Source organism: Ceratosolen solmsi, unplaced genomic scaffold, assembly GCF_000503995.2.
Source record: "Ceratosolen solmsi marchali unplaced genomic scaffold, CerSol_1.0 scaffold31, whole genome shotgun sequence".
NCBI lineage: Eukaryota > Metazoa > Arthropoda > Insecta > Hymenoptera > Agaonidae > Ceratosolen > Ceratosolen solmsi.
The window spans coordinates 4,996,569-5,020,102 of record NW_011948432.1 but is presented as its reverse complement, the minus strand read 5'-3'; the positions used below and the strand labels follow the sequence as shown (position 1 = coordinate 5,020,102).

The window sequence follows — 23,534 nt, the reverse complement described above, 5'->3', positions numbered from 1 at the left end:
TAAATAGATAAAACGCTCTAATTGTTTATTAAAAAAAAAAAAAAAAAAAGCCAATTTTCCTTAAAAGTTACTATAATTTTATATAACTGAATAAAGTTTATGTGTCAATTAAATATTCGTCGTCAATTAATAAAATATTAAAAATAAAAAATCTTAGAAATAATTTACCCTTAATAATAAAATATCATTTTCGGCAAAGATTAATTTCGAGGCTAAATTAACTTCCTCCCACTGATCATATGATATCCACCAAGCAGCGTAATATTTCTTAACGGAATTTAAATCAATCGATCCAATGATTAGTCCAACGCCATTTGCCACTTCATCGTGCATGCAATGCTCAGCAGTTAAAATAACTTTATTCGAGATCAGTGATGCTGTGCATATTATATCTCTGCATGGCATGACATCTCGATTACGCCTTATAATTGCTACAATAAATGGAAATTCATTTTCTTTTGCTTCTCTGATCTTTTGTCCCATCAATGCTTTAGCATTTTTAACACACATTTATGAATAAAATCAACTAAATAAAATATATATTTTAAAGTGTATAAATGTACTTAATAAAGATATTAATTTAACTGTCTTAAATATTATAGAGAAAAAAAATAGTGATAAATACTTATTTCTTACAAAACATTAAGTACTTTACGAGAAATAAAAAAGTTTTTAAACTCATAATGTAAACAGAAAAATCGGTATAATCAATTATCGAAAAATGACGTTACATAAGATTTTAAACAACTCGCATTAATAATTTATAAATATATATTAAATAAAAAGTTTTTTAATTATTAGTTATTATTCTATTTTGCTCAATGTATCTGTTATAACATTTCTTTTAAAATATATATATTAAAAAGATCGATTTTCCCATTAAATGGTAATCATTTTATAATAAAACTCTAAATATATATTCTTACACAATTTTAATGTAGTATAATGTTAAATTCATAAAATATATTAAAAATAATAATTATTGTAGATATATTGAGTTACCAACTGATGCATATTTTCAATTATAATTATAAAAAACAATGATTAAAATAATTTGTCCATAAGTAATTAATGTTTTTATGTGATAGCAGAAACAAACTTTTTCTTTTGTAAATGTAATGCAACAAAGACTTGAATACTTTCTAAATAGATTAAAAGTAGCGTTAAAGGATTGTAAAAAGTTTAATTGCATCCACGCATTAATTTCCACACACACACACACACACACACACACACACACATACACACAAATAATATAATGAGTAAAAATATACTCATATATGTGTATATTTATCATGTGTATATTTAATTGTTATGGTTATGGTTAACTTGTTTATGGAATTATATAATGAATAATGAAAGAATTTTAGCATATAATGAAAGAATTTTCGCAACTTTCATACAATCTTTACATGATTACTACTAGCATATCGGTTTTCTCCTTTGTACGTTTTGTACTTAAGAATTGTGTTATATTATCTTATAAACATAAATTTTCAGATAAATTCATAATTTTCATGTATTTGTATATTTAAATTTTAATTTATTGTATATTAAAATTATTATTTTAAAAATATTTTATTACTCATATATTTATTAGATAAACTAAAAGATTAGATAAACTAAAATTTTCCTTTCAGTAAAAGTTTATGAATAATAAGCTTTAATTTTAATATTTAATTAAATACAGAGAATACTTCAAACTTACTCCTTATAAATATTACTATAAAAATACTAATACATTCAAAGATTTATTTCACATAAATTCAGTTTCAATATTCCCTGTAGGATTCATCGTACAAACATCAATACTATTTGAAATGATATTAACATGTTTTTGCCTAAAAACTTATACTCTACACTTTTAATAAAAATAATGTATATAGTTTTCTTTAAAATTATCATTTATATGTAAACATGATTATATAAGAATTATTTTATAGTTTTTTTTTTTTTTTTTTGTGAAATCGTTTGCATAATATTATTTACAATATATAATGATTTTAACTTTAAATAATTTGCTATTTACATCAATGTAGTTCTATTAATATTTTATCTGAATTAAATTTTAATAATTTTATGAAATTTTATGAAAATCTATTAATCCCAGTTTATTGTTAAGAATTAAAAATGCACTTGCATCAATTGCAATAATGTAATTTAATCGGTATTTTGGATTTAAACATTAATAAATAATTTGCGAAGTATTATTAGAAAGTAACAATAAGTTGGCTTTAAAATGTTTAATGTTTATTATAATAATCGAACAATTTATGAATGGAACAGAAAAAAAAGAAATTCTTTATCCGTTTAAAAATACGTATTGAAGTTTGCGAATGAAAGAATGATTGCAAATTCATAATTCATTTTACAAATATATATATATATATATATATATATATATATATATATACATATATTTATATTCATATTTTACTCGATATTTGCAATGCATATTATCAATTTAAGAGTAATTTAATACAGATATTATAAATTTTTTATAATATTGAAGAGTCGTATGGATGTTGACTTTATCAGGATGGAAATGTTGTTGAGCCAATGGACACGTCCCCATGTTAATAGCTACAATCTTGTGACCATATAAAAGTGGTCCGCCACTGTCCCCCTATAAAAATTATATTAAAAAAATGTATGCTAATAAATAATGACGTTGGCGGTGTTATCTTGTCCAACAAAAATATTTCAGTTTTTTAAAACACGAATAACAGTTCGATATAAAAATATAAAGTATAGTTTAACTAATAAATATTAAGTTGTTTGTAAAAAAAAAAAAAGAAAAAAAAAATTGATGATATATTGACGAAATTGATGATAAAAAATAATATTTACTATTCTTACAATCGATTTTAAGAAGTATAGGGTAAAAATAATGTACATAATGTTTTTCCTAATTAATTTCTGAAAATAGTAACTGTATAATATTTCAGCATTTAACAGAGAATGAAACGGAATTTAACTTTCAAAATGTCATATAATTTAAAATTTTTTCAAAAATAAAATATTCATGTTATATGATTGGTGTGGTGCATTTGTTAAAACTATCCGCAATTAATATTCATACATTAATATCCTAAATTAATAATAATGTTGTAATTACTTTTACAACTTAAATTTATTTAATGAGAAGGATTTTCTTTTATTTCAATTAATGCTAAAATGAAACGTCAAATTAGAACTAAATTTGACAGTATAAAATATATTAAAAAAATTTTTTAATCACAACAAATTTTATAAAATAATTAAAAAAATGAATAAAATATACATAATAAAGCGAAAGTCGCTATTAAAAAATAAATGGCTATTTTTATAAATTTCTATAAAAAGAAAAAAATTATAATAAAACAATTTAAAGGGTAAAAAAGGAAAATTCATATTCACCCCCATTATTGTTACAAATGGTGTTGCGATGGTGCAAAGAACATTTTTGTCAACTTCTACAGCGGATCCATCAAGAGTGCTGACTCTATGTTCGCATTCATCATTTGTTATAATTTTCAGTTTAGCGGTTTGAAGCATCCTAGGGTATGTGCCATTGTTTACTTCACCCCATCCCGCTGTTATGACAGATTTCTCTTTCAGATCAATATAAGATAAATACAATAACTTTGCAGGATTTATGCCTTCAGTTACGGAATGCGTTAACTAGAAGATTTCAATGTTTATATATTTAACCTACATTCGTTTTTAAATTATAAACAAATAATGTTAAATATAAAGTAATATATATATATATATATATATATATATATATATATTCGTTAATTATATTATTAATCATACATTCCAAATTCAGTATATCCAAATTAATAGAATTTTAACTTAAAAATTCACAGTCCCTATAATAAACAATTAGAGATAATATCCTACTGGTGGTAATTTACCCTTAATAATAAAATATCATTTTCGGCAAAGATTAATTTCGAGGCTAAATTAACTTCCTCCCACTGATCATATGATATCCACCAAGCAGCGTAATATTTCTTAACGGAATTTAAATCAATCGATCCAATGATTAGTCCAACGCCATTTGCCACTTCATCGTGCATGCAATGCTCAGCAGTTAAAATATCTTTATTCGAGATCAGTGATGCTGTGCATATTATATCTCTGCATGGCATGACATCTCGATTACGCCTTATAATTGCTACAATAAATGGAAATTCATTTTCTTTTGCTTCTCTGATCTTGTGTCCCATCAATGCTTGAACATTTGCAATATTGTTATAGACGATATAACCTTAATAATTTACAATTGTATTAAAATTCTGCACATGACTTAATAACGATTTATTAACGATTGATTCTGTAAATTAATGAAAAAATAAATAAGATATATTACTTACAAAACATTGCATATTGAATGGAATGAATACTATTTCTGAACCGCATACTGAAAAAAAAACAAACAATAATATATGACATTTGTTAAAAAAAAATAAAATTATGAAATGCTATGAAAATTATTATTATTATTAATTTAAAAATTATATATATTTATTATAAAAGCCAAAAAAGAAAAAAGAATTTTATTATATAATTAAATTTTTCTAAAAGGAAAAATGTAAGTAAGCAAATTAACGTAATCTATATAAGCAAGTCTAAAATGTATTAATTTTTAAGTAATAATTGATAAAATTAAATTTCTAATGCAAAGAAAAGACTATAAATAAAATAACATCATACACAATAATAATGCATATTATTATAAGATTTAATCTTGTAATGTATTATTGATTTGAAATTTGAACAAAAATTTAATGCGAATGTAAAGATTAATGTAAATAATCATAGGAATTCGATATCACAAAATATGTTTTTCAAATTGATAAACATTTACGATAAATTAAAAATTATTGCTAAATGAAAATTGAATAATTTTATATAATCAAAGTGCTAATGTATATTTAAATATAAGTTGCTGTTTATAAATGTTTTTATAAATCTTCTAAAGTTTAAAATCCTTTAGAATTTTATAAATAAATTAATTAGACTTATGTGTATGTACTTCATTTTTGGTTAAAATAATATTTTCATAAATTACAGAAATTTTGAATTAAATATTATTATCCAAAACTTAATTGTTATATATGTACAAGCTACTTATAAATTTTCTACTAAAATTAATGTACAATTTTAAATGTTTATATATTGGAAAAAAATATGAGATTTCATAAATGTATTGAAAAAATATTTTTTTATTTCAAAAATAAAATTATAATTATCAACAATTTTTTGCCTGATACATAAAATATTGATTTATGTTACTATTTTATGTAAAACATATTATTAATAAACTGTTATTTTGTATTTCCGATTTATATATGATTTGTTTAAAAATATATATTATACATAGGAAGAGAACATATATTTCAATATCATAAGATTGGTTTTAATTATTAATTATAACTCATACATTCGATCTCCATACGATCGCAAATACACAATTGCAATTTTTAATACAACATATTTACAAGCTGAAATTCCAAAAAATTTAAGACTTTTATTAAAATATTTGAATGAATAAAATGAAATTAAAAATAATTGAAGTAATTAGATGTAAATACGTAGCTTTTATAAGGATTCCAAGAAAGTTAAGGATAACTGGAAAAAAATTTTTTATTTCAATATTAATTGTGATTAACTATGAAATAGTTAATTTTAATCATTAATATACAAAATACCAAGAAATACCGTTACATATAAGATATGATATTCAACAAAAAATCATTATAATGTTTGAGATTGCAGTGAACGTTTATTTTGTCAGGATGAAAGCTTTGTTGAGGAAGTGGACCTGTGCCTGTATTAATGCCTACGATTTTATTCTTGTACAAAAGTGGCCCACCACTGTCTCCCTGAGAAATAAAAATATATTATATATATGTTATAAAATACTCAATGAGAAAATTCATTTAAATTAAAAAAAATCTTGATTAAAAAATATACGTATTTAACGTGAAGAAGTATTAATGAAAGAAGCATTGGAAATTATAATTGAATCCGAAGTATTTAATATTGATGTACGAATGAAGATAAAATTTTTTTCAGGCATAATATTTAATAGTTTAAATTAAATTATTTATAAATAATGTTAGCAATATATTTACAGATAATGTTTTAAAATAATTATTTTCAATAAAAATTAAACTACTTTTAGTATGTAAAATAAAAAATAATTTTAATTTATAATTAATTTTATTATATATATTTTTTTTTTTACATAACAATGATTATATGAGTGAAATTAAATGAGTGTTAGAAAATAGTATATTTTTCTCTATGATATCTCACCAAAATAAATAAACATATTATTATTATTATATTCTTACAAATGCATGTACAATTAAAGGATAATATTTGTATATATCCTTAAAAGTTTCACAAGGACTAATCGGTTAATATACAATGTACAATATTACGTATGAAATTATGTAATCATTATTACAATTATATAAACGAAAGTTTATTTTAAATTAAGATAACAACAGCCTATAACAGGTAAAGCCAATGAAGACTTGTATGAATGTAATATCTAAATTAATAAATATAAATTATCCCCTTTTAAAACATTTTATCAATAATACAACTTCTCTTAACTAGTAATACTCAATTAAAATTTTACTAAATTCCGTAAAGTTTTAGAATTGTTTTCGAAACATTAAATAATAATTTTCTAATGTGATTCATTATAAAATTTCCATATCCATTCTGCTTTATATAACAAGTAAAAACAATTTTTCTATTGATATTTGCCAACTTTACAATATATATATATATATATATATATATATATATATATATATATATAAATTATATAAAAATTTAACTTTATTTAAGTTTGCTCATTACTTCTGCAGTCAGAAAATAACTACATTAAAATAATAAAATATATTGATTCGATAAAATTTCAATTGTAAACATTCATATTTTCTTTAAATTCAAAAGCTGTACAAAAGACAAAAATAATTACATGTATTACTTAAATATTATATGTAAAACTTTATGAAAATAATATATGATTTAATATGAAAAACTATTTACAGATTGATGCTTTAAACAATAAAAGAAATAAATAATTTGATATTTCTAAAATAAAATGACGCAATTTTTGATAAATAAAAGTTTGTTGAGGCAATTTTTTAAACAATCATAAATTATCACATTCACGTCGATATATTGTGTAAGAACACATCAAACTTTAGATTATAATTTAGATATTTCGGTTCTTTTTAAACTTTTTCTAATTATTGATTATAACACCAAAAGTTCTATAAGAAAGAAAAATTTCAATGACTAACTTTTTTTAATGATAATATAAAAATATTAATTTCTTTACATTATCTGAATGAATGACATAAAGATCATAATTACATGTTCAATTATTATAAAACTTTTTCCAATGGTTTCTTTAAAGCAGTGGAAATAACTTTCAGTGTAAAACAAATTATTTCAATATTTCATTAAGACAGATATTTTTAGTTTGCATTTTTAATATTCGTATGTGTATATTGTAATATTTATTACGAATTTTTATAATGAAAAAATTAGATAAAAATATGCTTTTTTTTATTGTAACTAATAATAATAAAATTATATAAATTATAATAAAAACCTTTATTTAGATACATATACCCTATGTAAAATATTTAATACTTACCCTCATTAGTAATGCAAAAGGATCTCCGACTGTACATATTAGATTTTCATTGATTTTAAAATTCTCACCACTGAGAGCACGAGCTCGCAGTGCGCAATCCGTTTTCGTTAAAACTTTTAAATTAACTGCATGCAATAACCGAGGAAACGAGCCATTATTTATTTCGCCCCATCCTACTGTAACAACGTCTTTGTTCCTCAGTTCGCGATATGATAGAAAGGATAAAATCCCATAAGGAATTCGGTCGCGAATAATAGTTGACAACTGAAAAAGTTTTAGCTTGTGTATAAAAATAATATCAAACACTATCATTCTATGGTTTTTAAATTTCAATGAATATTTTATAATCGAAGTGTATAACTCATTTATTAAAGCTGTAAATTTATTAAAATTGATAACTTATATACGTTTATAACAGCAATATCATTGCTATAAATTGTGGTGCGTGAAGATGGAAGCTTAGACCATTGATTAAAAGATATCCACCAAGCTGGATAATATCTGGAAGGCGATTCCAAATCATTTGATCCAACAATTATTATAAGACCATTGACTACTTCATTTGTCAAACAATGCTCAGCAGTTAAAATATTTTTATCCGTTATTAGCGATGCTGTGCATACGGTGTCTCTTTCTGTTATGAAATCTCGATTACGCCTTATAATTCCTGCTATAAATGGAAATTCAATTGATGAGGGTCGTCGAATATTATGTCCCATCAATGTTTTAGCGTTCGACACATTATTACAAACAATATTACCTGCCGAATTTTAAATAAAAAGGCACGTATAACGGTAGCAAACATTTTTATTTATTTATTTTTTTAATTTATTTATATTAACATTATTATTCTTAACTTACACAAGAGAGTATAGTGATAAAATAAGAGGATATTTCTTAACCGTGAAATAAAAGAATATTTAAATGTTAACATTGAAAATATAATTATGTGAAAAATAAATTATATTAAAACTTATAGAAACGTAAATAATTTCTTATCAAATTATTGTATTAATATTGTATGTTATCATAAATAATTCGTTATATGGATGTTAACTTTTTTTTTTAAATTACATTAAACGTAACTACACAATTTTATAAGCAATAAAAAAATTTGCATTACTTTATATTCGAAAACAGTTAAATTTTTAAAATAATTTTTATTAGTTCGTTCGACTTGAAAATAGGCAAAAAATATCATAAATTAATAATAATAATCGTTAGTGCTAATCTTAAATAATATAACGATTAAAATATACGATATTTATTTATTCAAGAGTTTTATAATAATTATTCTAAATTAATTCAATAAAATTAAAATAACAAATTGAGATATTCTGAACTCTTATGAAGTAACTTTAAGACCCACATTTTTATTTAAGTAAATGAGGATTTTTAATATATAAACTTCCCTTTCCATAAATTCCAAAATAATAAAAACAAAGTATATTTCCATATATCATTTAATATTACAATTGAAATTTTATCTAAAATCAATTAAATAATTAGATTTTATTGTTTTTAACGATTTCATATGAAAGAATAAAAAATAAAAAGAACTTCTATTTTATTTGCATAAAAGCCATCTATTCCAAGATAAAAATATTATAATAATTATTGAAAATCATTAGAAATCCTCTAATAATATATTACGTTTAAAATTATCCTTAATTTACATATAGACGATATGTATATATAAAGCGTGCTTTTATAATATTTGCATTAATATTTTCTTAACAAAGCTCGCATAAATATAAAAATAAAGGTTTTTGAAGGAAAAGAAAACATGAAAATTGTCAGTAATAAGAAATTTCCAGCCGAGTGAGCAGCTAATCAAAACTATATAATCATAAACTTGACTACATCGTCTAGAATTTAAAATGGTTACTTCTTCACGATAATAGTATGATTTATATAATAAAATAATTAATAAAATCTTTACAACAATAAATTACTTCTGCTCTGCTGTTGGATTGATAATTTATTTATAATCATAAGCGTATATTTATTGTAAAATTAAGATTAAGGTAAATCAAATGTAGACTATTTTAATTAATGGCAATAAATTCATTAACAAATGAGAGTACAAATTTAATTAAATTAATAGAATTTTCTACACTAAAAAAACATGTTTGCAATCAAATGAATGTTAAAGAAGGCTCCCATACAGCAGAAAAATTAGTATAAATCATTGTATCCTCGATGGACAAAATTATGATTCATTCAAACCCAAAGCCTGTGTGTATCATAAAAAAAAAAACACTTATGAATAATAAAGTGATATTTAATTTAATTTTACAATAAAATTATCGATAGATATATCAATAGATAGATCTGAATATAAGCTTATATTGGAGTTAATTTAGTTCTATATTACGTAATTTTTCTATCGTAATGGTTGATCGTACAGTCGTAGAATATTATCTATTAGGATTACTTAAAGATTCCAGCATTTGCTCCAAGTCCGCGTAAATAATATTTTAATACTAACGAGTGTGTGCACATATATATTTTACGCCATACGCATAATGAAATTTATTCTCAGTTAATGTGCAATAGTTACTAATAAGAAAACAGATCATATAAATTGCAAATAAAAATAAAAGTTTATTTAGACAAACCATACGATAAATACGAATAAATTAATAAATTAATATTAATAACGTAATTCTTGTAAAATCAATTTACATGTAATAAACTTATATTATTTAAACAACTCAAACTTGGTAAAAAAAATAACAAATTATTAACAAATTATACATTTTATTAAGGATGTCTTTATAAAAAAAAAAAAAAAAAAAACATCATCGTTTAGTTTTTCGTAAAAATAAAAAAAACTAATGGACGCATTTGTGATCGTTGATTTTTGTTTTAGATCAAAGAAACTATCAAAATTAATATTACTAGATTATTTTAACGAATTATGCAAAATAAATCGCAAAATAAATGAAAAATAAATTTTCCGAAGGATTGTGCATGAATTGTGAACAATAAATTAAAATATAGTATGATTAATTTGAAAATTTTTTATAACAAATTTATTAGAAAATTTAACGGAAAATATCTCCGTAAAATGATCTGCAGGTAATATGAAAGTTCTTACACAAGATTACTTTCTTAAATTTAATAAACAATTTTTTTTGAAATAGCAAAAACATTGTATTCATCCATACATGGCGCATAGTAGCGCAATCCATGTAATGGTGTAGTGGTGTAATGGTGTAATCCATACTTACACTAAAAATTAGCCTTCATACGTTTAAGAAATATAAAAATTATCTTGACGCATCGATATGGCTCGTCGACATAAGCATTAACATACACACGATTGTCCACTTGCTTAAATCACGTTCGTTTGTTCAATGAACTTATCCGATGGTGCTAATTTCTTAACGAAATTGTAATTTTTATTTTTCTAGTCGAGATTTATGTAGTCCGTGCAAATAATATTGACCGATCACTTTTTGTTTAGTGATTTGCGCTGTTTAGTCGCTTGAATGGAATAGGATGCCACTCAGCTACGTGAATTTACTTCTTTTGTATGAAAAATTATGTAATCACAGTGTGGTCCGCTGCACTTTCATATGTAATGAAGTAACTGTACTTAAATAATTTATTAAACTTACGTGGGTGACTGATCGCAATGATTTCTAGCGATGAAAATAATAAAGAGATTTATTCGTTCTAGTTCGAGCCATTCTAAAGGTATAATAACATTTCATTCATGAAGAATAAAATTGACGATTCATCTATGCGATGCGTTAAAGTGGAGTTCATTTATTATTAATTCTAATCTTTAATATTTTTATCGATATTAATTAATTATAATGAGTTTATTACTTTTATTCGATTAATTATTTTTTTTTTTTATTTTTATTTTTAATTTTTGTAACTTTTTTGATAATGATCAAAAGTCTACATAATTAATATACGCTTATCAATTACTTACTATATTTTACAGTAAACAATGTATTGACATTTATATAAATTACATTTATAATTTGATAATTAATTTATTAAAAAAAATTTTTTATTTTATTAATTTCAGCATTATCATACAATACATGAATGTAAATCAAATCTCGAAATTTCAAATATAATTAATATTGTATAAGAATTGATTTATAATAAAGATTGAATAATATTGATAGAATATGTAAACTTTAGCGATCATATTTATCTTATCTATTTCTATCAATTTTTAATTATTCGTAACGTAATTAATCTCATTTTAGGTCAATCAAAAAATACTCGATAGATAAAAATATTCAGGTGGCATATTTTAGATTACAAATTGCGATATGAAACTGTTAATTATTGAATTTTTGTAAAATGAAAACTAGGTAAAATTGTTTGAAATAACTTATAATTTGACCAAATTAATTGTTTATCTTATCACAAATAAGGAAAACTTGCTGAAATTACATTACAACGACAGAGAGCAGATTGATACTGTTTCAGCAAATGCATAATCGAGTGATTAAAAAAAAAAAAAATTAATTAAAAAAAAAAAACTCCATTTCTTAAGAAATCATATATTTTCTTTTTTCATAATTCCGATACTTTAAAGCTTCAAAAAATATATAATTAGATTCAGTGGATACATTGTTGTAGTTAGAATAATAGGAAATCAAAACACAATTACAGGAAGTATGAAGCATACAATATTAAAATATTTAAAATACTTTATTGCAATTGCTCGATTTATTATCAGTTTATTTGCGAAAAATAAATAATTCATATTAATATATTAAGTACAGAAATACATAAAATATAGATGTATAAATAAACAATAATGAAATGTAAATAAATAAATCAGGATATAATTGAGAGTAAATATGTTCATAATTGCATCTATTTAGTATTATTAATTATTTGACATTGGTAGCATTATAAAAGCATTAATGATTAATATTTCAAAGGTATTGATTGAATAAAATTGTAGTCAAAGACGAAAATAACTTTTGTCCTCCTCCTCTCCTCTTCGCCAAAACATAGCCAACTAATTTTTATTACCTTAAAAATCTTCATATTTTTTATTGATTCTTATTTATAGTATGAACATTTTACTTTAAGAAAAAGCACTTTTTTCCGTATCATTTTTTGTTGCACTTTTTGTTTTTGTAAAGTAATTAGTACAAAACTTAGCAATGATAGCAAACATGGATAATCCTTAAATGGAATGGAAATTTATGAAATTTAAATCGAAATGTATTCTCGGGTTTAAAAATAATGCGTTGTATAATAAAAAGCATTTTAATGAACTATTGGAGATCTTTTGAAATACAAATTGACTCCGTTAAGTGGAGCCGTAAATATACTACGCTTGTTTACTTCACATTTATAATTTGAATTTATCGACACTTCGTATTCTCTTAAAATTGTTATCAATCCAACCATACTCATTAATATACCAGTACGCATACCTGTAGCAGAAAATTAAGTTTATTTAAAATAAATTATCGACAAACTTGTTATTAATTGTTATATATAACTTTGTCATTACCTATACACGTTCTTGGTCCAATTCCAAAAGGTATGTAAGTACCTGGTGTCATATCGGATATCCGTTCGTCGGAAAATCGGTCAGGATCATATTTAAATGGATTAGTAAAATATTTAGGATCTGTGTGTAATCCAATTACACTAGCAAAAACAGCGGTTTCTTTGTCGAGGACGATATCAGTTTCAGGTATCTGTTTAAATAAAAGGATACGATTTATTCATTATAATTTCACTTTTATTATAAATCATTAAAATTATTTGATAAACATATACATAAATATAGTGGAAATAATTGTAAATATCTTTAATATTATAATATATATATATATATATATATATATATATATATATATATATATATATATATATATATATATATCATATAATATATATCATATAATATATCTCATATAACATATCTAATAGATATTAAAACTATTAGAAGTATGCACAATTAAGCCTGAAGAAATTATATCAAATAATATATGTCATGCAATTTAATTATGAGTTTGGTAAAAATGCAGAGTTTATCAAATTTTCTCATTTTCAATCTACTAAAATAATATAAATACAATACAATGGCATATTAAAATATTTTTAATTAAATATTTAGATATCTAAATACTAACCTTATAATCCTCAACGGAGATTCGATCGATCAATGGAACAGGTGGATACAGTCTAAGCGTCTCCGATACAACTTGATTTACATATTTCATTTCAGAAATGTGTTCATAATTGAGTTTATCGTCACCAATTTTTTTTTTAATTTCTTCACGTATTTTTGCTTGTAAACTCGGTTGCATTGCGAGTTCATAGAGTGCAAAAGATATTGTCACTGAACTTGTCTCAAGACCAGCCACTAAAATTATCGCTGACTGAGCCAAAAGTTCATCATCTTCAAATTCTGGTATAAGTTAAAAGATTTTAATATATTTAAGGCGAGGGATTTTTCATTTAATTAATATTAAATAAATCATGAACTTTTGATATTCTATATTCGTTTGTAGATAATATATTCTTAATTAAATTATTACCTCATTTATATTGACATTAAATAGAAGTAATAATTTTAAATGTTTGTTTATTACTTTCTAAATTAATTAATTCACTATATCGTCTTAATAGCAATGGAGAGTTGATTTATGTATTAAAGGCAAACTGGGAAGAACAAGTTTGCATTATAAAATATTAAATTTCCGTTCCTATGTAGAAATATTCGAGCTTGATTCAAAATGTTTTTTTAACACAGCAAAATTTAAACAATTTTTTAAAATCTTTAATATATCAAAAAATAATTGCTAGTAAAATAGATATTAGCGGGAATTAAATTTCGCAAATAAAATATTTCTATCACTTACACAACTTATCATTCTATCATTGTTACGTAATGTTCGTGTAACTTTGTTAATAAAATCCAAACTTACCAAAATCTGGATTTTTTTCTTTTTTTATATCCAGCATTACATCTATCACATCACCCCTTTTATATCCTGACTCCTCCCGGTTCTTCATGGATAGGCTAAATATTTTTCTAAAGTATTCGGTTTCTTTTCCAAAGAATGTGAAGCCGAATATGTCATTTAACTTTGGGAAAAAGAAATTTGCAAACAATTGTATTGCACCCCTAAAACTCAGAATGAAAGGTGTACGACCTGTTGAAACGAAGAAGAAAAAAGTGTTTTTATATTATAATAATTTTTTTTCATACAAATTTTTCAAGGGAAGTATATTTTGTATTTAACACAATTGCCCATTTATTAAAGCCATAATTATTGTCTCATATCAATAAGTTAGTCATCAATAATCAGTTTTTTATAAAAAAATTATCGTCTTAATTACTTAATTACTTGTGAACAAAATTTGCAATGTAAAAATGATTCACGTATGTATTTTTTTTGTTTTTTTTTTTTGGTTCTTTTTTTTTGTTTTGTTTGTTTTTTTTCCATCGGATGTTATTATAAAGGCAGAATATAAAATTCTAACTCACTGCGAACGAAAAATTCGGGTTCGGGTTTCTCGAATGAATTGGTCGAAATTCCAAAACTCAGCGATGAAATGACGTCTGTCGTGAATTTGGATGCACCATCTTTGATATTAATAGTAGATTGTTTGCCGTTGTCTAAATGGTCCACTATATATTGCTTGAAATTCTCTGAGATCTTCAATATTTGATTGAACAAGTGCTTCTGCTTGCCAGTCGTAAAAATCGGCGACATCTTATTTCTCAAATACTTCCATTTGGGATTATCAATAGAAAAAAGATTCGAGCTGCCAAGTACATCGTTCTTCCGCTTCGAAGCGAAATAATGGTTCGGAAAGAAGTTGAAGTCCTTAATGAAGATATGCTTAAGAACTTCGGGACTGCGCACTATGAGAAATGGTTTTTGAAATATGTAAATACCGACGACCGATTCATTGCAACTATTATACATATCAGCTAGCATTTGCGGCGACGACGTACGCTGCATAATACAATTTTTAAAATGTCCAAATAACCAATGCACTGGAGGTGTATAAACTCCTTTGCGCGACCAATATTTATGTTTATATTTGATGTATAAATAAAACGTTGTTATAAGACTGGTTAATACTGCCCCGTAGATGCAAAAATTTGACATGTCTGGTATCATTGTTGGATACTTTGTATTATATAATTATCACATTAGTTAATGGTTAAGAATATTCGAGTTACTTAAGCACAATGGAAATGTTTTACCTTAACGTAGATGTTTCTGCGTCGACGCTCGCAAAGAAACTAAGTGTAATGTGTAATTTATCCAGCTTATATTATTGTACTATAATTTAACATATTGACGCAAACTAATACTGCAACGGGAGTGTCATAACTTGTTTGTGTTTATTACTTGTTGCTGTGATTGTAAGTTTTTTTTTTTTTTTTTTTTTTTATAACTGCTATAAGTAATTCATATTTTTTAATTGCATATTATATAAGTTACTTTAGACTTAATTAAACGGTATAACGCTAATAGTAATTCCAAAACTTGAAATATATATTCGTTAAATATAGTATGCATTTTTTTAATTTATGAAATATATATCAATAATTACATTATATAATAATAATTACATTCATACATTTATAATTTTATTTGTATTTTATTCAATAAATTTATAAACTTAATTTTAGCTTAATCAAAATTGATTAATAAACAATATTATTTAATTATTAACGCGTGATATTACATGCACATTCGTATAAAGCTGCAATTATTATTAATATTCTATTTACTTATATATATATATATATATATATATATAAACTATGAAATAAAAAGATAAAGAACGTAAAATTTCACTATGACAACAGTGAGTAAAAATCTCAAATAATAAGGAAATGCAAAACAAAACAGTGAAACAACGACTAAATGATTAATATAAAATCTTCTTTATCGTAATATATAAAAAAGAATAGTTGATTAAAAAACAAAACAAAAAAATATAAATAAATAAATTTTAATACATAATTAAAATTTGTAAATTTTATTATTAAAACATATTTTTTAAGTACGATTCGAAAAGTACATATATAAAATTCACAATGAAATTCTCTATAATTCAACATTTATATTATAAATGAATTGCAAAAAATTTAATTATTTAAATATATAATTATTACATACCTAGGCGTAATACACAATAACAAATCAATACCTGATCACATAAATTAATAAATGTTATTCCGTACAATGTTTATACTTAATTACTATTATTTAAATAAAAATTTTACATTTTAAGAAATCTCTTCAAGAGATAATTTATCAATTTATAACGGTAATGATAATAATACACAAAAGATCTCATCTTTATAATAAGTTTATGCAAATATCTCAATTATGAGAAGAAAATATAAAAAATTGAATGCCCGTTACAATTAAGCACTTAATGAAGAATAATTTTATAACGAACCATTACAACATGATCTCTGAATTAATTCATATTTATTGCGTTCTTATATTCAATCAACATCCACACATTCATTTATCCGTACATATCTACTTATTGAATTGTTCACTGCTAATTGAATATGTTTATATCTTAAAAGGTTGGATTTTAAAATAAGATTGAATTTAAAATAATAGTATCGCGTAATAATTGGTTTGTAATTGGATAATGGTAACATTAGATCACGAATAGATATTTGATGTTTTATGATTTTCATCATTGTCATTATATAATGCTAAATCAAAATATTTATAGAAATTAATAAATTTGATATAGCGATGAAAACAAAAATTTACAATAATAAACTTAATTATTCAATTTTACTCTACGAAATAATCTAAAACAATGGTTATAAATTAAAATAAAGATAATAAATATGGTAAATTATTTAAATGTTGTATAATTATTTTAGAAAATTTTGTTTCTTCGTATGTATAAATTAATTTTATTTCTTATCGTTTACGTAGTACTTATAATCTCAAGCAAAAATTCTTGATAATAGTAAATATTGATATGAAGATTTACTTTATCTTCTAGAACGTTTTCTGCAACAAGTGGACATATTCCTGTACTAACACCAATAAGCTTATTTCTATATAAAAGCGGACTACCACTGTCGCCCTAAAAAGTTATAATACTTTATAAAATATGCAAATATAAGTACATAGTAAATATATAATCCATTTCAAAAAGCAAAATAGATATTCAATTAGATATTATTAAACAAAAATCCTATTAATACACGATTCATTCTAAATCTTGTTTTTAGTCAAGGACAGTGAGTTGAAATTATTTATAGCAGAAGCATGTCATGCATTTTTCTTAAATTTTATTACGATTATAAATATTTTCATACTACTCAAATTCCTCTCTTGCTTTTTTTTTTTTTTTTGTTTTTTTTTTTGTTTGTTTTTTTCTTTTTTTTAGTTCGAATATTTTATACGATTGAACTAATACTTAACTGAAATAACCGAATGTAATATTAAAAATGGTCGATGAAAAAATTCATTTAATATTATGTGAAATGAGTGTTTGTTTAGAACTTGAATAATACTACATTAATAATTTTCTTTCTTTCTTTTAATTTATATTAATTTTATAGCTACAAAAAGAAATTATTAATATACAACGAAATAATTTAACACAAGAGTTAGCATGAGAAAATTTGTCTGTTGAATGTAATTTCTTCGAAACTTATATTGCATCGGCTTTTATAATTTAATGAGAAAAATGGAAGCAGCTGCGGTCGTCTAATTACGTAACTTAAGAATTTATCAAATATACTTTAAAATAGTAAATGAAGAAAACTATCACTCGCTCAATAATACTCAAACTCGTGCATTTTCTCTTTAATCGTTCATTCTACTTCAAGGGCATTTACATTTATAACGATAAAAAGAACTGCCATTACAATTCGATAAACGAGCCAATTGTTCAAATGTCCCGTGCCTGCCGCGTTTCTTTATTAGATTTCAATGAAATTATATAAAATAGCGAATACTCACATCCATCAACACCGTAAACGGATCTCCTATAGTGCATAAAATATTTTCTTGAATTTGTATACGACGCCCAAGGACTCTAGAAATTTGACGATCACATCCCTTTTTCGACATAACTTTTAAATCGGCAGCTTGCAAGGTCGTAGGATACGTATTATTATTTAAGCTACCCCAGCCCAATACAACGACGCGTTTGCCCGAAGTTTTCTTTTGCTCGTAGAAAGAAAAAGTTACAGTATTAAATTCGTCCATCACAATACTCGTCAACTGAAAAAATTGGAATGTTTTTAAATATTCAGTTTTATGCATTAGTGAGGATTTTATATAAAGCTATATTTGGATTAAAAGTCTTGAGCGTCAGAAATCAATCCACGCTTCTTTCTATAATGAAATCTGAACTTTTATAAAGAATTGGATAGTACGATGATCGAGGCAATTACCCGAATGTCCTAAAAATATCCTTAAACATATATCGACAAAATATATGGACCGTTTATAATGATTAGAACAAAAGGATAGATAGAAAATGTTATTAATTGGTATCGTTGCAATTAATAATAATAATTCGTCAAGTTGTCTTTAATATATAAAAGTTCCTTCATAACAATATATTGTATCTCTCATAATACAAATAGACAAAAATAAAGATAAAACAAAACAACAACAAAAAAAAAGCTTAACTGAGCTGCTCTGAAAAAAAATTCCTTAAAAGTATATTTACCCTTATAAAACAAAAATCATTTATCAGATATCCTTTCCGTTGATCGCTATGTTGTTCCCATTGCTCGTACGAAATCCACCAGTTTGGATAAAATCTGAATTGTGGCGAATCCGTTAATCCAACGAGAAATTTCGTATTATTCATTTCCACATATTGCATGCAATGTTCGGCGGATATAACATCGTGTCTGGTAACGAGTGCACCGGTGCATATGAGATCCGTTGATACATTAGCACCCGGAACTATGAACATTACTTTAATAACAAAACTTTGTTCATTCTGCTGTGCCGGTCTAACGTTATGTCCATACAGAGCCTTCGTGTGCGAAAAATGATGAAAAATCAAAATCCCTAAGGACATGAAATGTCAGGTAACTCTTTATGACTACAATTCCATAAGTTCGATGAAAATTATTTGTATCCGAATTATAAATGGAGCGAATTGTGGCTTAAGTTAGTATCGATGGCATAAAAATTATGAGTATACGTGGAGTGCTCGGATCGTTCGTGCTCTAAATAATTTTTACAAATAATGAATTCGTGAATGTCCATTGAGTGTCACAGTGTTACGTACCAAATACTATGTGTCGGATAATAAAGAGGTAAATGTGATGCTGCATGATTTTACAATATAAAAATTTAAATCACAACAGAAGAATATGTATGATAAAACAAATAGATTTATAAAATATGATACATTTTAAATGGTAAACAGCAAATACAACACGATTCGATCGTAAAAAATTTTTTTTATTGCTTGTACGTCCTAATGCATTATGAATAAAATGTATTTGTTAAATTTATAATTATAAATTATATATTGAAAAGTTGTATTTATTATTTATATATAATTATAGACTATTTACAAATTGTTATATACTAACGGATCGTTATTGTATTTATTATAAAATTACCACTTGATGATTAATCGTTTCGTTATATTTATTTAAACTGAAAATTAAGATTAAATACGCACACATATGTATATGTATATATTATAAATAAAATGTAAATAATTATAGAACACAATGCTTAATTTACAACCTGTTCTCTTACATCGCTAGACAAATCCTGTCGCTTTTACTCATTATTTATATCTGAAACGTGAAAGCGCTAAATGGGAAGAAAATCCAAATATTTTCCTCAATTCGTACTAAGAAATTTCGATAAACTTGTTACGATGTGGTTTCCGAGTGGATTCGGAAAAAAATTATAAAGTTTAATTAAACATATTTTCGTCATTTATTAGATAATCCTTTTTTTATGCCTTTATTTATTTTTAGCACACGTACATAAATCTTTTTTTTGTTTGTTAATCGGCATTTAACGTTTCGTATAAATAACGTCGATAATAGTATAAATTATCATGAAGATTTACTTTATCCGGATGCATGCCTTGGTCAGGCAATGGACCTGTTCCCGTGCTAATGGCGATAAGCTCATTATTATAGATAACCGGACCACCACTGTCACCCTACAAAATTATAATTGTAATTAAAATTGCATAAGGGAAAATAAGTTGCGTATTATTGTTATTATTTTGAATAATATTTGTCGGGAAAAAAAAAAGAAAATGAAAAAGGGAAATACTTATCAATAGTGCCTAAATTGTATACTATCTCTTTTTGAATGTGTGCACTTGATAAAACAAAACAAAAAAACAAAAAAAAACAAAAAAAAAACAACAAAAAAAGAAATAAAAGAAGAAAAAAAAGAAAAAAATGAAGGGGGATTGATAATATCACACGTCATAAAGAATATATCGACACCTTATGTTTAAGTTAAAAAATGAAATATCGATCACGAGTGACATAAGATAAAGTTGTAATCTGATATAAAATTAAAATTATTTGGTGTAAAATCAATTCTTAAAATCTATTGGAGATCAATATGTTGATAAAAATTAATACACCAACTGGAAACGAACGATTTATCTCCAACGACACTTAAATTCACCTTGAAAATCAGATAATAATATTATTGATCGTGATAAAATATAATAGACGATGTTTACTCTAAAATGACCCCCTTATAATAAAAAAAAAAAAAAAAAAAAAAAACCAAAAAAAAAACCAAAAAAAAAAACAAACAATAAGATTGATTCTCAATTAAGATTCTCATTGCCATGCTTAATCAGCGATCTTAATAAATTCAAATTAACCGGGATATGTATAGATATTTAGAAAGAATGTAACCTTTAATCTCATCTTTTAAATTGTTAGCTCATATTGCTTGTCACATATATATTTGCTTCGGATCATGCATACGTATACGCGTCTATGCAATTGTATAAATTAATACATAAAGTCGGGCATGCATCTCTCTTTACGTATGTACGTATGCATTAAGATTATATGCATTGATGCAATGATAATAAGTGCAAAGTTTTTTTGAAATACAAGACTTAATTGGCGAAATATCGTAAAAATTGTGCAAATGTACAAAAATTGTGAAAACGTACGGTCATCATGAACGCATAGGGAAATCCAACACTGCATAATACATTATTTTCAACCCTTAATGAACGTTGCTCGAGCATCGTAGCTCGCATCTGGCACTCCTCGCGTGATATAATTCTTGTGGTAGTTGTTCGAAGTGTCGAAGGGTAGGCGCCATTTTGTATTTCACCCCAACCTGCAGTCGTTACGTTTCTACCTACGAGATCCTCGAGAGTGTAAAATGAAATAAGCGCATACGGAGTTCCAAATTCCAATCTATTAATTAACTAAAACATTATTCATTTTAAAAAAAAAGAAAGAAAAAAAAAAAAAACGTTAATTTCCATTTACAAAGCTATTATTGTTAATTTCTATCGAAGCCAGTTACAATTTTTAAAAGATTTTTGTATAACTGCATACAATGAGACGAATCAATGAATTTATTTACCCTTATAACTGCAACGTCAGTCTGATATGGATAATTTAACTGATACATCGCCCACTGATACTGCGATATCCACCATAACGGATAATGTCTGTTTGTAGATCTTATGTCGACCGATCCCACAATTAATTGAATGCCGTTCAATTCTTCATTATTCGTACAATGGGCGGCTGTCAAGACGTCCTGACTAGAAACGAGTGTCCCGGTACATACGATGTAACGTTCGGCATTAATATTCTCGATTCGCTTTGTAATTGCCACGATAAATGGAAAGTCTTGCTGCCTCGCTTGCGTAATGCCATGTCCAATCCAAGCATCGACACTTGCAAAATTACAAGCTATAAGTAGCTCTAAATAAATCAAAATTTATTTGTAATATTAATATTAATCCAAGGCGTTTCATTAATTTGGAATTTCATTTCACATTCGACATTTAAAATTATATAATTAATTATAATAAACAAAAAAATAATAGAAATATTTTCCTTACCAAGTATTGCAATACATATTTTAAGAATATTACTTTGGCTTCCCATGTTAATTTAAAATTTATTAAAAGGATAAAATTAATTATTAAATCTATCTAAAATTTCGAGATTTTCTAAAAAATATATAATGCACAGTCAATTCTACGTAATACGCATAAAAAAAATGTAGGATAAATTCGTTAAGCAATTAGAATAGAAAAGACAAAATGATTTTATAAGGTTTTGTCAACAAAAAATTAATATATCATATTAATTAAACAAATAATTATTCTACGCTCATTGGCGGTAAAATTGTTTTTTAATTTATTAGCAAGAAAGCGTCAAGTTTTTGCCAATGAGACATTGACTTTTAAATTTTCTTTTACAAAATATTTCCTTCGCATCTACCTGCACTATAATGAATATAAAAATTTTTGTTTAATTAATATGATATATTATAAATGTAATGAAAATAATCTTCATCTTTTTATTTTTCTTTTTAATACTTTTATAAATATCGTCTATCTCGGTCGCACGTAATAATTTATATTCTATTGAATTGATACTATTAGCAATGATATTGATTTGTCCGAAGATTAATTTCATCCGAATAAAACACTTGTGATATGTGAAAGTTAGCTTGTACCGAGATCAACAGTTATAAGCGAATCACCTCGAATCACCCTAAAAATTCTGGTATATTTACATAAATTAATGTTTATATAGGCCACAACGTCGAGCTTATAAGTGAATTATAAATATTCGTTTGTGTGTTCGAAAATATTATATAAACTATTGTTAATACATTAGTTT

At 24.4% G+C, this 23,534-nt stretch overlaps 5 protein-coding genes across 5 annotated transcripts; all 5 read right to left on the bottom strand.

Annotated features, from left to right (window-relative positions):
• Window positions 1-3,884: 3,884 nt before the first annotated feature.
• LOC105364429 (uncharacterized) lies at window positions 3,885-4,410 on the bottom strand. Its single transcript, XM_011502341.1, has 2 exons — window positions 4,365-4,410; window positions 3,885-4,258 (listed from the first exon to the last, which is right to left on the bottom strand). The coding sequence occupies exons 1-2, from the start codon at window positions 4,408-4,410 to the stop codon at window positions 3,885-3,887; spliced, it is 420 nt and encodes a 139-aa protein (XP_011500643.1).
• Window positions 4,411-5,697: 1,287 nt separating this feature from the next.
• Window positions 5,698-8,431, bottom strand: LOC105364375 (chymotrypsin-1-like). Its single transcript, XM_011502283.1, has 3 exons — window positions 8,086-8,431; window positions 7,679-7,942; window positions 5,698-5,876 (listed from the first exon to the last, which is right to left on the bottom strand). The coding sequence occupies exons 1-3, from the start codon at window positions 8,395-8,397 to the stop codon at window positions 5,715-5,717; spliced, it is 738 nt and encodes a 245-aa protein (XP_011500585.1). The 5' UTR covers window positions 8,398-8,431; the 3' UTR covers window positions 5,698-5,714.
• Window positions 8,432-12,918: 4,487 nt separating this feature from the next.
• LOC105364373 (cytochrome P450 6k1) lies at window positions 12,919-16,075 on the bottom strand. Its single transcript, XM_011502282.1, has 6 exons — window positions 15,903-16,075; window positions 15,174-15,825; window positions 14,611-14,838; window positions 13,813-14,090; window positions 13,185-13,374; window positions 12,919-13,104 (listed from the first exon to the last, which is right to left on the bottom strand). The coding sequence occupies exons 2-6, from the start codon at window positions 15,814-15,816 to the stop codon at window positions 12,935-12,937; spliced, it is 1,509 nt and encodes a 502-aa protein (XP_011500584.1). The 5' UTR covers window positions 15,817-15,825; window positions 15,903-16,075; the 3' UTR covers window positions 12,919-12,934.
• A 1,533-nt stretch (window positions 16,076-17,608) lies between these two features.
• On the bottom strand, window positions 17,609-20,008 carry LOC105364428 (trypsin-like). Its single transcript, XM_011502340.1, has 4 exons — window positions 19,946-20,008; window positions 19,373-19,722; window positions 18,655-18,918; window positions 17,609-17,770 (listed from the first exon to the last, which is right to left on the bottom strand). The coding sequence occupies exons 1-4, from the start codon at window positions 19,989-19,991 to the stop codon at window positions 17,609-17,611; spliced, it is 822 nt and encodes a 273-aa protein (XP_011500642.1). The 5' UTR covers window positions 19,992-20,008.
• Window positions 20,009-20,677: 669 nt separating this feature from the next.
• LOC105364426 (trypsin-like) lies at window positions 20,678-22,790 on the bottom strand. Its single transcript, XM_011502339.1, has 4 exons — window positions 22,745-22,790; window positions 22,258-22,604; window positions 21,833-22,096; window positions 20,678-20,845 (listed from the first exon to the last, which is right to left on the bottom strand). The coding sequence occupies exons 1-4, from the start codon at window positions 22,788-22,790 to the stop codon at window positions 20,684-20,686; spliced, it is 819 nt and encodes a 272-aa protein (XP_011500641.1). The 3' UTR covers window positions 20,678-20,683.
• Between the last annotated feature and the right edge of the window lie 744 nt (window positions 22,791-23,534).